Consider the following 13,462-nt stretch of genomic DNA (forward strand, 5'->3'; position numbering starts at 1 on the left):
TTTTTCTGTAATGAAAATACAATGAGTTGACAGAAGTCATGGGATACCTCGTAATATCGTGTCGAACCTCCTTTTGTCCAGCGTAGTTCAGAGACAATACGTGGCATGGACTCAATGGGTCGTTGAAAGACCCATGCAGAAATACTCAGCCATGTTGCCATTACAGCCGTCCATAACTGCGAAAGTGCCGGTGCAGGATTTTGTGCACCAACTGACCTCTCGATTGTATCCCGTAAATGTTCGACGAGATTCGTGTCGGGCGATCTGGATGGCCAAATCATTCACTCGAATTGTCCAGAATGTTCTTAAAATCAATCGCGAACAATTGTGGCCCGGAGACACGACGCATTGTCAACCACAAAAATTCCATCGTTGTTTGGGAACAGGAAATCCCTGAATGGCTGCAAATAGTCTCCAAGTAGCCGAACATAACAGTTACAAACTGGAATAGAGACTCATCTGACAAGGCCACCGTTCTTACGTCGCCTAGGGTCCAACCGATATGGTCACGCGCCCAGGAGAGGCGCTGCTGGCGTTGTTTTGGTGTTAGTAAAGGCACCCTCATTATTCGTCCGCTGCCACAGCCCATTAACGCCACATTTCGCCGCACTGTCCTAACGGATACGTTCGCCGTACATCCACATTGATTTCCGCGGTTATTTCACACAGTGCTGCTCTCCCGTTAGCACTGACAACTGCATGAAAACGCTGCTGCTCTCGGTGAACCGTTTGCAGAATGTTTTAATTCCCGAAGTGCGACTGCAGTCACGTAAGAAATTTCTTCATAAGAATCACCTGAGTACATTTGACATGTCGGTCAATGCACTGCTGCGCTTTTATACCTCGTGTACGCAATTCTACCGCCATCTGCACATGTGAATATCGCTATTCCATTACTTTTGTCACCTCAGTGAAGAAATTTTAATCAGCATAGCCCGCAAGCATATGAATATTGAAGTATCAGTTTAGTACTGTTCAGTCGAGCTGTCCATGTATCAGTCTTTCCATTTGCGTCAGTGTATGTTCTCGAATTCGTATTCCTGGAGTGGACAGAGTTGAGGCTGGAGTGGACAGATTTGAGGCTCGTGTGTTTTTATAATTATTTTTCACTTACTTCTGGACTAATGGGTATGGGCTGACAGCAACCACGTTACCACTCTTCAGCTTTTCATAAAATGATTAAGGAAGAGTTAAAACTGTATCATTAAGGTAAAATAATGAAACTTCCTGGCAGATTAAAACTGTGTGCTTGACCGAGACTCGCACTCGGGACCTTTGCCTTTCGCAGGCGAGTGCTCTACCAACTGAGCTACCCAAGCACGACTCACGCTAAAGGCAAAGGTCCCGAGTTCGAGTCTCTGTCCGGGACACAGTTTTAATCCGCCAAGAAGTTTCATATCAGCGCACACTCGGCTGCAGAGTGAAAATCTCATTCTGGAAACATCCCCTAGGCGGGGACTAACCCATGTCTCCGTAATATCCTTTCTTTCAGGAGTGCTAGTTCTGCTCGGTTCGCAGGAGAGCTTCTGTAAAGTTTGGAAGGTAGGAGACGAGATACTAGCAGAAGTAAAGCTGTGAGGAGGGGGCGTGAGTCGTTCTTGGGTAGCTCAGTTGGTAGAGCACTTGCCCGCGAAAGGCAAATGTCCCGAGTTCGAGTCTCGGTTCGGCACACAGTTTTAATCTGCCAATAAGTTTCATATCAGCGCACACTCCACTGCAGAGTGACAATCTCATTCCGGAAGGTAAAATAAGGATGATATGATGCTCGTACTGTGAATTACTTCCTATGCTCTGAAGATGTTAATGTTGTGAGCTCTTCGAAATACTGGATGGGAGAGAGGGGTTGGTGTGTAGTAAGTGGTTCCAGGCAGTGCAGCCCAATCTGCAAGTGCCAGCAAGGATTTATGCAGTCTATCAAAATACAGTTACTGGTGAGAAAAGTGCATTAATTTTTTTGGCCATTCATTAATCCAGAACCAAGTGACTACAACACTATTACACGGCTTTACAAAACGCTGTCAACGACACACAGTATCTCTGAATCTGGCACGTGCCTTCTTCACGGTTAAATTTATGCGGCCTTTCTACTTTAAATCACTCAGGACAACAATTCCTGGATGCTTGAAAGTTGTGACCAATTCTACTGTATTAACTGATCGTGCTCAAGCGGAATCTAATCATTTCGGCTGATAACGTGCATTACTTAACATTTACTAATACTATGGATCAGCTGCCACTCCTGCCTTGCGATATGTGCTGTCCATCTCCAAGTTCAAAAATGGTTCAAATGGCTCTGAGCACTATGGGACTTAACATCTGCGGTCATCAGTCCCCTAGAACTTAGAACTACTTAAACCTAACCAACCTAAGAACATCACACACATCCATGCCCGAGGCAGGATTCGAACCTGCGACCATAGCAGTCGCGCGGTTCCGGACTGAGCGCCTAGAACCGCTAGACCACCGCGGCCGGCCCATCTGCAAGTCTCTGTGCATTTCTCAACAAGCTGCTAATGATCTTACCACAACTGTACTGTGGTTTCTGATGTGAAGCAGTTCGGAAGTACTACGGCCTTCATTTTAGCATCTTCTATTTTGGTGCAGTCGTGGTCAAGGTGCATCTGGACAAACAAAGTTTTCCCATTGACGTATTCCTGTGCAGAACCAAAACGTTTTAGCATTTTTGACAACACAGCTTAAAAGATCTAGTTTTTTAGTTAACTGGACACTTCTGGTTTTTGTCTTGTACAGCTTCTGTTTGTCAGGAAAGGCTCTGCACCGTTTCATACTGCTATGTAGCTCTCTATGCTTTTGTAGTACTTCCCCAATATTGTTACTGGATCGTGGTGGCTCTTTCAGATCCTCGCTATCTTCCATGCCACTGACTTATCCAACACATGGCCTGCAACACACCTCAATTTCTGTCACAGAGTATTCACTATCTCTTCCCCAGAACTGAATGTTTTCTGCAGATTTCTCGGAGAGTTTCTAATTATCTAACCAACGCACCTGTCAAGGAGAAATATCATCCTTCCATAAATTTTTCGTTAGACCCTTGTGATAATCACGTTCGCTGCATAGAAAAGTTTCGGAATGTTCGTTGCCTGCAGATCCAGTAAGTTTTGCTCGAAGGTGGGCTTGCTCACCTGCTACTCTAAATAAGTTACAGAAAATACCCTGGCTCTCGTTCTATACGTGTGAGCCTCTCTCAGTGGAAGATTGAAGTCTGCCGCTATTGCTACGGGATCAACGGGATTTTACTCGCAGTATTTTCTAAGCGTTGTCTATGGAGTGTTGCTTGTCATAGAGGCGCAACAACAGACCAAGTTTCTCAAGGGTTCCAGAGTTGGTGGAGATATGACTGGCAGACGTTATGACATACGCATACAGAGAGACAGCGGGTGTGAGCGTCACTTCAGGCTCTGGAGAAAGCGGTCAAACCGTGGAAGAACCGACGACCACGCCAACGTTTCCAGAAGTGAGGATGAGTCGGGTGTCAGTCTTCTATACAGGGTGTTACAAAAAGGCACGGCCAAACTTTCAGGAAACATTCCTCACACGCAAATAAAGAAAAGATGTTACGTGGACATGTGTCCGGAAACGCTTAATTTCCATGTTAGAGCTCATTTTAGTTTCGTCAGTATGTACTGTACTTCCTCGATTCACCGCCAGTTGGCCCAATTGAAGAAAGGTAATGTTGACTTCGGTGCTTGTGTTGACATGCGACTCATTGCTCTACAGTACTAGCATCAAGCACATCAGTACGTAGCATCAACAGGTTAGTGTTCATCACGAACGTGGTTTTGCAGTCAGTGCAATGTTTACAAATGCGGAGTTGGCAGATGCCCATTTGATGTATGGATTAGCACGGGGCAATAGCCGTGGCGCGGTACGTTTGTATTGAGACAGATTTCCAGAACGAAGGTGTCCCGACAGGAAGACGTTCGAAGCAATTGATCGGCGTCTTAGGGAGCACGGAACATTCCAGCCTATGACTCGCGACTGGGGAAGACCTACAACGACGAGGACACCTGCAATGGACGAGGCAATTCTCGTGCAGTTGACGATAATCCTAATGTCAGCGTCAGAGAAGTTGCTGCTGTACAAGGTAACGTTGACCACGTCACTGTATGGAGAGTGCTACAGGAGAACTATTTGTTTCCGTACCATGTACAGCGTGTGCAGGCACTATCAGCAGGTGATTGGCCTCCACGGATACACTTCTGCGAATGGTTCATCCAACAGTGTGTCAATCCTCATTTCAGTGCAAATGTTCTCTTTGCGGATGAGGCTTCATTCCAACGTGATCAAATTGTAAATTTTCACAATCAACATGAGTGGGCTGACGAGAATCCTCACGCAATTGTGCAATCACGTCATCAACACAGATTTTCTGTGAACGTTTGGGCAGGCATTGTTGGTGATGTCTTGATTGGGCCCCATGTTCTTCCACCTACGCTCAATGAAGAACGTTATCATGGTTCCATACGGGATACTCTACCTGTGCTGCTAGAACATGTGCCTTTACAAGTACGACACAACATGTGTTCATGCACGATGGAGCTCCTGCACATTTCAGTCGAAGTGTTCGTACGCTTCTCAACAACAGATTCGGTGACCGATGGATTGGTAGAGTCGGACCAATTCCATGGCCTCCACGCTCTCCTGACCTCAACCCTCTCGACTTTCATTTATGGGGGCATTTGAAAGCTCTTGTCTACGCAACCCCGGTACCAAATGTAGAGACTCTTCGTGCTCGTATTGTGGACGGCTGTGATACAATACGCCATTCTCCAGGGCTGCATCAGCGCATCAGGGATTCCATGCGATGGAGGGTGGATGCATGTATCCTCGCTAACGGAGGACATTTTGAACATTTCCTGTAACAAAGTGTTTGAAGTCACGCTGGTACGTTCTGTTGCTGTGTGTTTCCATTCCAAGATTAACGTGATTTGAAGAGAAGTAATAACACGAGCTCTAACATGGAAAGTAAGCGTTTCCGGACACATGTCCACATAACATATTTTCTTTCTTTGTGTGTGAGGAATGTTCCCTGAAAGTTTGGCCGTACCTTTTTATAACACCCTGTATATGGAACATGTCTGTGCGATTTAGCCCGCATGTTCTGCAATTTTAGTAGATTTGTTCTACTATGGGCTCTTTTTTCGATGGTTTGTAGGAGAAAATTCCAGGTTACTTTTAGATCAGGTATTTCTCATTGGTATTTCAGTCTTTTAGTATCAGAGATTCGAGTTTATATGCTCGCTTTCAAGCATTATGCACTGAGATGACAAAAATCATGGGATAGCTACATGAAAATATACATACGGCTTTAGTATCACGTACACAAGGTATAAAAGGGCAGTGCATTGGCGGAGCTATCTTTTGTACTCATGTGAAAAGGCTTCCGACGTGATTATGGCAGCACGACGGGAATGAACGGACTCTGAAAGAGGGATGGTAAATCGATCGGGCATTCAGTATTCCAAGATCCACAGTGTCAAGAGCGTGCCGACAATACTATATTTCAGGCATTACCTCTCACCACGGACAACGTGGCGTATGCGTAGAGTTGTCACTGCTAACAGACAAGCAACACTGCGTGAAATAGCCTCAGAAATCAATGTGGGGCATTCTACGAACAATCCGGCAGCATAGTGCGGTGAAATTAGGCCTTAATGAGCTATCAGTAGGAAACGGACGCGTGTTTGCTAACAGCGGGACTCGGGCTGCAGCGAGGGCTCGTTGCACCCTAGATGACTGGAAAAGCGTGGCTTAGTGAGATTCATTCGACGTTGCCCCTCTTAGTGTTTCGCACACGAGACATCATTGGCAGCGCAGATCACGCCGTCAGGGCACGAAGTTACATTTGTCGGATAAGGCAGTAGATTTAGAATTCTCTCTGAAAGAAGTTCATGGTGTGGCTTCCTGTAGTCATGTCCTAGTTCATGAACCACGGGCAACGTATGAGTGGCCAAGTAAGTGGTCCCGACAGTCGGGATACCAGTTACTTTGGAATAAGGCTGGGCATCTCGGACATATTCTGAGTCGTGGTCACCTTTGTGCTCATACGGCAAAGACTACCAAATCCACCGGTTAGTCCCTCAGCCGTTAGGGGTAAAACCCAATGGGACTCGGGGCAAGTAATGCTAGCAACCTGCTTCCCTTGTACTTTAAATATGATGCTGGCAACAATCAGAGCAAAATGCCTCGGACATTTGGAGGTGACGGAGTCCCACCTCTAACTGACAAACCAGGGACTCCTAAGATACGACTTGGCAAACAAATGGTAATGAGATGGGGAGCTATTAATATCAATGGGGGCTACTCTGGGAAGAAGGTAGAGCCGGCAGAGGCTGCAAGTAAGATGGGGCTGGACGTTTTAGCTGTTAGTGACATTCGGGTAAGGGGTGAGAAAGAAGAGGAAGTGGGAGAATACAAGGTCTACCTGTCAGGAGTCAAAGCAGGAATAGCACAATGGGGTGTAGGGCTTTACATCAGGAAAGAAATGGAACCCAGCGTAGTTGCAATAACGTATGTAAACGAACGACTGATGTGGATAGATTTGACAGTGTCTAGCAAGAAAATTAGGATTGTGTCAGTATATTCGCATTGTGAAGGGACAGATCAAGATAAGATGGATAGTTTTTATGAGGCACTCAGTGATGTAGTTGTTAGAGTAAGGGACAAGGACAGTGCTCTGCTCATGGGTGATTTTAACGCCAGGATTGGAAATCGAACAGAAGGGTATGAAAAGGTTATGGGTAAATTTGGAGAGGATATGGAGGCCAACAGGAACGGGAAACAACTCTTTGATTTTTGTGCCAGTATGGGCTTAGTAATCACAAACTCCTTTTTTAAACATAAGAACATTCACCGGTATACTTGGGAAGGCAGGGGAACCAGATCTGTCATTGACTATATAATAACAGATCAGGAATTCAGGAAGGCTGTGAGGGACACACGTGTATTCAGGCGATTCTTTGATGACACTGATCATTATTTAATCTGCAGTGAAATTGGGATTGTGAGGCTGAAAGTGCAGGAGGTCAGGTCCATATGTAGGAGGATAAGAGTGGAAAAACTTCCGGATAAGGAAATCAGGCACAAGTACATAACAGCGATCTCAGAAAGGTACCAGTTAGTTGAATGTAGTCAATTACAGTCATTGGAAAAGGAATGGAAAAGGTACAGGGACACAGTACTAGAAGTGGCTAAAGAATGTCTCGGAACAGTAGTGTGTAAAAGTAGGATGAAGCAAACAGCTTGGTGGAATAATACAGTCAAGGCAGCCTGTAAAAGGAAAAAGAAGGCGTATCAAAAATGGCTACATACCAGAACCCAGGTAGACAGAGAAAGTTATGTTGAAGAAAGAAACAAAGCCAAACAGATAATTGCAGCATCCAAGAAGAAATCGTGGGAAGACTTTGGAAACAGGTTGGAGACTATGGGTCAAGCTGCTGGAAAACCATTCTGGAGTGTAATTAGCAGTCTTCGAAAGGGAGGTAAGAAGGAAATGACAAGTATTTTGGACAGGTCAGGAAAACTGCTGGTGAATCCTGTGGATGCCTTGGGCAGATGGAGGGAATATTTTGAAGAGTTGCTCAATGTAGGTGAAAATGCGATCAGTAATGTTTCAGATTTCGAGGTAGAATGGGATAGGAATGATGATGGAAATAGGATCACATTTGAGGAAGTGGAAAAAATGGTCAATAGATTGCAGTGCAATAAAGCGGCTGGGGTGGATGAAATTAAGTCGGAACTCATCAAATACAGTGGAATGTCAGGTCTTAAATGGCTATACAGGATAATTGAAATGGCCTGGGAGTTGGGACAGGTTCCATCAGACTGGACAAAAGCAGTAATCACACCAATCTTTAAACATGGAAACAGAAAAGATTGTAACAACTACAGAAGTATCTCTTTAATCAGCGTTGTGGGTAAAATCTTCTCAGGTATTGTTGAAAGGAAAGTGCGAGTATTAGTTGAGGACCAATTGGATGAAAATCAGTGTGGGTTTAGGCCTCTTAGAGGTTGTCAGGACCAGATCTTTAGCTTACGGCAAATAATGGAGAAGTGTCATGAGTGGAACAGGGAATTGTATCTATGCTTTATAGATCTAGAAAAGGCATATGACCGGGTTCCTAGGAGGAAGTTATTGTCTGTTCTACAAGATTATGGAATAGGAGGCAAACTTTTGCAAGCAATTAAAGGTCTTTACATGGATAGTCAGGCAGCAGTTAGAGTTGACGGTAAATTGAGTTCATGGTTAAGAGTAGTTTCAGGGGTAAGACAAGGCTGCAATCTGTCTCCACTGTTGTTCATATTATTTATGGATCATATTTTGAAAACAATAGACTGGCTGGGTGAGATTAAGATATGTGAACACAAAATAAGCAGTCTTGCATATGCGGATGACTTAGTTGTGATGGCAGATTCGATTAAAAGTTTGCAAAGTAATATTTCAGAGCCAGATCAGAAATGTAAGGACTATGGTATGAAGATTAGCATCTCCAAAACGAAAGTAATGTCAGTGGGAAAGAAATATAAACGGATTGAGTGCCAAATAGGAGGAACAAAGTTAGAACAGATGGACGGTTTCAAGTACTTAGGATGCATATTCTCACAGGATGGCAACATAGTGAAAGAACTGGAAGCGAGGTGTAGCAAAGCTAATGCAGTGAGCTCTCAGCTACGATCTACTCTCTTCTGCAAGAAGGAAGTCAGTACCAAGACTAAGTTATCTGTGCACCGTTCAATCCGTCGACCAACTTTGTTGCATGGGAGCGAAAGCTGGGTGGATTCAGGTTACCTTATCAACAAGGTCGAGGTTACGGATATGAAAGTAGCTAGGATGATTGCAGGTACTAGTAGATGGGAACAATGGCAGGAGGGTGTCTACAATGAGGAAATCAAAGAAAAACTGGGAATGAACTCTATAGATGTAGCAGTCAGGGCGAACAGGCTTAGATGGTGGGGTCATGTTACACGCATGGGAGAAGCAAGGTTACCCAAGAGACTCATGGACTCAGCAGTAGAGGGTAGGAGGAGTCGGGGCAGACCGAGGAGAAGGTACCTGGATTCGGTTAAGAATGATTTTGAAGTAACAGGTTTAACATCAGGTGGTGGTGGTGATTAGTGTTTAACGTCCCGTCGACAACGAGGTCATTAGAGACGGAGCGCACGCTCGGGTTACGGAAGGATGTGGAAGGAAATCGGCCGTGCCCTTTCAAAGGAACCATCTCGGCATTTGCCTGAAACGATTTAGGGAAATCACGGAAAACCTAAATCAGGATGGCCGGAGACGGGATTGAACCGTCGTCCTCCCGAATGCGTTTAACATCAGAAGAGGCACCAATGTTAGCACTGAATAGGGGATCATGGAGGAACTGTATAAGGGGGGCTATGCTCCAGACTGAACGCTGAAAGGCATAATCAGTCTTAAATGATGATGATGATGATGAGAAGTACATAACAAAGTCAACCAATCCAATGACAAAAATACGTATTTCTACAAATGTCACACTGATTGATTAAATGTTGTAATAATGCAAGTCAGTAATACGAGGGGCATCCAATAAGTAATGCAACACTTTTTTTTCTCGGCCACGAAGTCCACGAACGGCTGCAAATGGTCTCAAAGTAGCCGCACATAACCATTTGTAGTCAATGTCTGGTTTGGTTGGACCATTGGACCCAGTCAATTCCATGTAAACAGAGGCCACACCATTATGGAACAGAATTTACTGTGAGACGTAGTGGAATATTTCCGCTTTAGCCCGTATGGTTCCTTGAAGTTCCGATAGTAAATGGCGCTCTTATACCTTCATAATGGCGTCTGTAACGGAGGTGCGTTCCAAGCAGAGAGCTGTCACTGGCGAAAAACCAGAGCGTCGCAGATATTCATAAGCGATTGCAGAATGTCTGCAGACACTTGGCAGTGGATGCCCGCATCGTACCATTGTACTGGTCGGCGGCGGAGCCAAACATCTTGCTGTATCAATTACGTCCACATCGTTCACGTACTGCTTCCCGTGGGTGAGCTCCTTTCGGGTGCGCATACTAATGTTGTTGTCATGAAGAAGGAGAAGTTCGTTTGAATTTTTGTTTCGACGAACACGCTGAAGTCGTTTCTTCAATTTCCTGAGCGTAACACAGTGCACTTTAGAGTTGATCGTTGCACCACGAGGGAGTATATCAAACAAAATAGCCTCTTCAGAGTCCCAGAAAACCACCACCACTATTTTACTGGCTGAGGTTGTGATTTTCGACTTTTTCTTTGGAGGATAGATGGTGTGGCTCCACTTCACGGATTGCCGCTGTTTTCGGGTTCGAAGTGATGAACCCATATTTTATTGCCTGTGACGATTTTCGACAAAAAATTGTCACGATCATCCTCGTAGCGCACAAGCAATTCCGCACAGATGGTCCTTCGTTGCTATTTACGGTCTTACGTTAGGCAGAGGGAAACAAACCTTCCAGTACCCCAACTGATAGAGCCCTACCAACAGAGACGTCCAGCTGAGCAGCGAGGTGTTTGACTGTGATCCATCGAGCACCTCGAATGAGAGTATCCGACATTGCAGGAATCACAGTTACGTGCGGCCGGCCGGCACGCGGGAGATCGGACACGTTTTGCGCGACGTAGCTGCGATGATGACAGACGCCTCTCCCAACGGTAAATGTTATGTTGGCATGGAGGCTGTTCAAGTGTCTCAGGAATTCACCGAGCTGTTCTTCACCATGGCTCCACACCACGAAAGTATCATCGACGTACCTGTACCACACCTTAGGTTTGCAAGTCGCCGAGTCCAGTGCCTGTGCTTCGAATTGTTCCATGAAGAAGTTGGCCACCATGGAAGTAGAAAAGGACAAGAAACTGACATTTCTAGATGTGCTGGTCACAAGGGACGGCGAAAACCTGGGACACAGCGTGTATCGAAAACCGACACACACGGACCGATACCTGCACAAACTGTCAAACCACCACCCGAGCCAGAAAAGAGGCATGATTAGTACGCTCGTAACGAGAGCAGGACGAATATGTGAGCCTCAACACCTCAAACGAGAAATGCAACACCTGGAAACTGTTCTGAGGAGCAATGGGTACTCCACAAATTACATTAGAAGTGTAACAGAGCCAAACACTCGGCGAAGTAAGGAACCAGAAAAAGAAATGTCGGGTACGGCCTTTCTGCCATACATTCCCAGAGTGACGGACAGAATCGGCCGTATATCGCGCAAACACGGCGTAAAGACGATTTTCAAACCGACAAGGAAGATCAAAGAGTGTCTTAGATCGGCGAAGGAGAAAAGAGACCCACTTGCAATGTCGGGAATATACCGTATACCTTGTACATGCGGAAAAGTTTATGTCGGAATGAATGGACGATCCATTAACACCAGGATCAAAGAGCATAAGCGACATTGCAGGTTGGGGCAGGTGGAGAAATCGGCCGTGGCAGAGCACGCACTGAATGAGACCGACCACGTAATAAAATTCGCCGACACGGTAGTTCTGTCTGTAGAGAAGCACTATCACACGCGCCTGTTCAGAGAAGCTGTAGAAATCCAAAAACACGCGAACAGTTTCAACAAGAAAGAGGAAAGCCTTAAGGTAAACGGATCCTGGCTTCCCGTACTGCAGCGAACGACCGTCGCAGGTAGCAAGAGGAGAAACGCACCGGAAATGACCGCGGAGAAGCCCTCGGACGTTGGCGCGCCAGGTACATATAGCCTGCGGCCGCGAGCTCGCCTCCAGTTCACCACCGGCAATGGAGGGTGAAGCTTTGACAATGCCAACCACTCGTGCTGGCGAAACGTCAGAAAAATCATTAGATGAACGTCGGCCAGAGAACCCGAGACAGAAGCCAATAGGCAGTTTGTCATCATTGTAATACTAGTACTTCCATACGTTAAACAATAAGCAAATATTGTATTTGAATTTAGTTAATTAAAATAAGCTGTTTTGACATACCTGAAGCTTCAGACAAAACCCGAACAGTATTTCATTTATTTCAAGTAGTTGCTGAGTTATCCTTTTTATTTGCTCATCTAATTTTTCTTTTCTTTTGTTCTGCTTCTCTATTAACTGTTTGAGATTCTCAACTTCTTCCATATTCCTGTAACATTTGTGTCAGTTTGTCAGTTACAAAACGTTTTCATATCGAAGACTCAACTTAAGCTTCAGTCTCAGTCTTCTGTACATTATAGCGTTTAATAAAATAAAAATAATGTTGAGAAGAAATGAAAAAGGTATTAATTTCCATAAACACTCCTTATGTAATACATATGCTTGCTTTTTTGTGGCCAATAACTAGCACAAGTCTGTGGTCATAACAGCACTAATTAATTCTGCTCCTTTTTGAAAAAGAAAACAAAAAACTCTTTAAGGTCATAGTGACTCAACCGCTATTTATGGACATAATAGTAATAAATTACTGAAAGTTATTATAATTTCAAATTTAGGTTCAGTGTGCAACAGAATTAATACATTTTCAGCATTACAAGCAAACAATAAAGTACATCATGTATAAAAAGAGGCAAATACTTTTGTTACACACTTCATTGGAAGCCCCTGGCTGTCAATAGAGTGTAACACAAATTAGTTTTTACCTAGTCTGCAGATGAACAAAATAGAAAATTGTCAACTGACTTACATTTAAAATTCCAGTAACAATAATTAGTAAATTCTCTGTTTTTGTGCTAAAATGAATAGGGTGTTTTTTGCCATAAAATAAATATTACAGTACTAAATGGTATAAATTATATTAATGAGGTGAAAAACTACTTTTTATGCTCTTATTTTGAAACTGAACAAAACAGAAATTGTTAATAACAAGGAAAATGGTAATAGCCATAGTTTCTCAAGTGTTTGTTGCCTCAGCTAAATATCAGTATAGACAATTTATTACACACCACAATTTCAGCAGTAGCATGTAACATGAGCTATGCAGACATGCTTGTTACAATTTGAGCACGTTATAGAGGTTTCTCTGTTACAACTTCGTGGACAGAATTTGCATCTGGCATGTTTGCAGTTTTCATTTTTGTATTGGAACTCTATGTTGAAGAAATCCTTGTTTGTATTCTTTGAACAATGGTCGCTGGTTGTTCATTTTGTAGCAGCTTCTTCTTATGTTCAGTGTAAGGAAAGATTAGAAGTCTTCCTATTTCGTAAAAATATATTCTTCTTTGTAAAGAATATTTGTTTTACACCCTGGATTTCGTTCCTTCCATAGCGTAAAAGCACTAAGAATATTGTAAAAGACGCTCACTGGCCAGCTGTTCATTTCCTTTTGAATGTGTAGATATCAGTAAGTTGTTTCAATGTGTATACTGTACCCTTAGTTGCATTTGTAATGCACCAACCATATTTTTTCATAAATGTGCTAAGTTGCAAGTGAATTGCAACAGCACCAGCAACAGGCAAGAACACATGTTGTGCTTTATACAGTCTTCA

The 13,462-nt window shown here is 44.0% G+C and overlaps 1 protein-coding gene across 1 annotated transcript in view; it reads right to left on the minus strand.

Annotated features, from left to right (window-relative positions):
* The window catches only part of LOC126183913 (outer dynein arm-docking complex subunit 3), a 409,835-nt gene that overhangs the window by 37,889 nt on the left and 358,484 nt on the right, over positions 1 to 13,462 (minus strand). Inside the window, exon 9 of the mRNA XM_049926257.1 lies at positions 11,978 to 12,122. Coding sequence (XP_049782214.1) covers positions 11,978 to 12,122 — 145 coding nt within the window. The remainder of the gene's footprint in view (positions 1 to 11,977; positions 12,123 to 13,462) is intronic.

This window comes from Schistocerca cancellata, chromosome 4, assembly GCF_023864275.1.
Source record: "Schistocerca cancellata isolate TAMUIC-IGC-003103 chromosome 4, iqSchCanc2.1, whole genome shotgun sequence".
Lineage (NCBI taxonomy): Eukaryota > Metazoa > Arthropoda > Insecta > Orthoptera > Acrididae > Schistocerca > Schistocerca cancellata.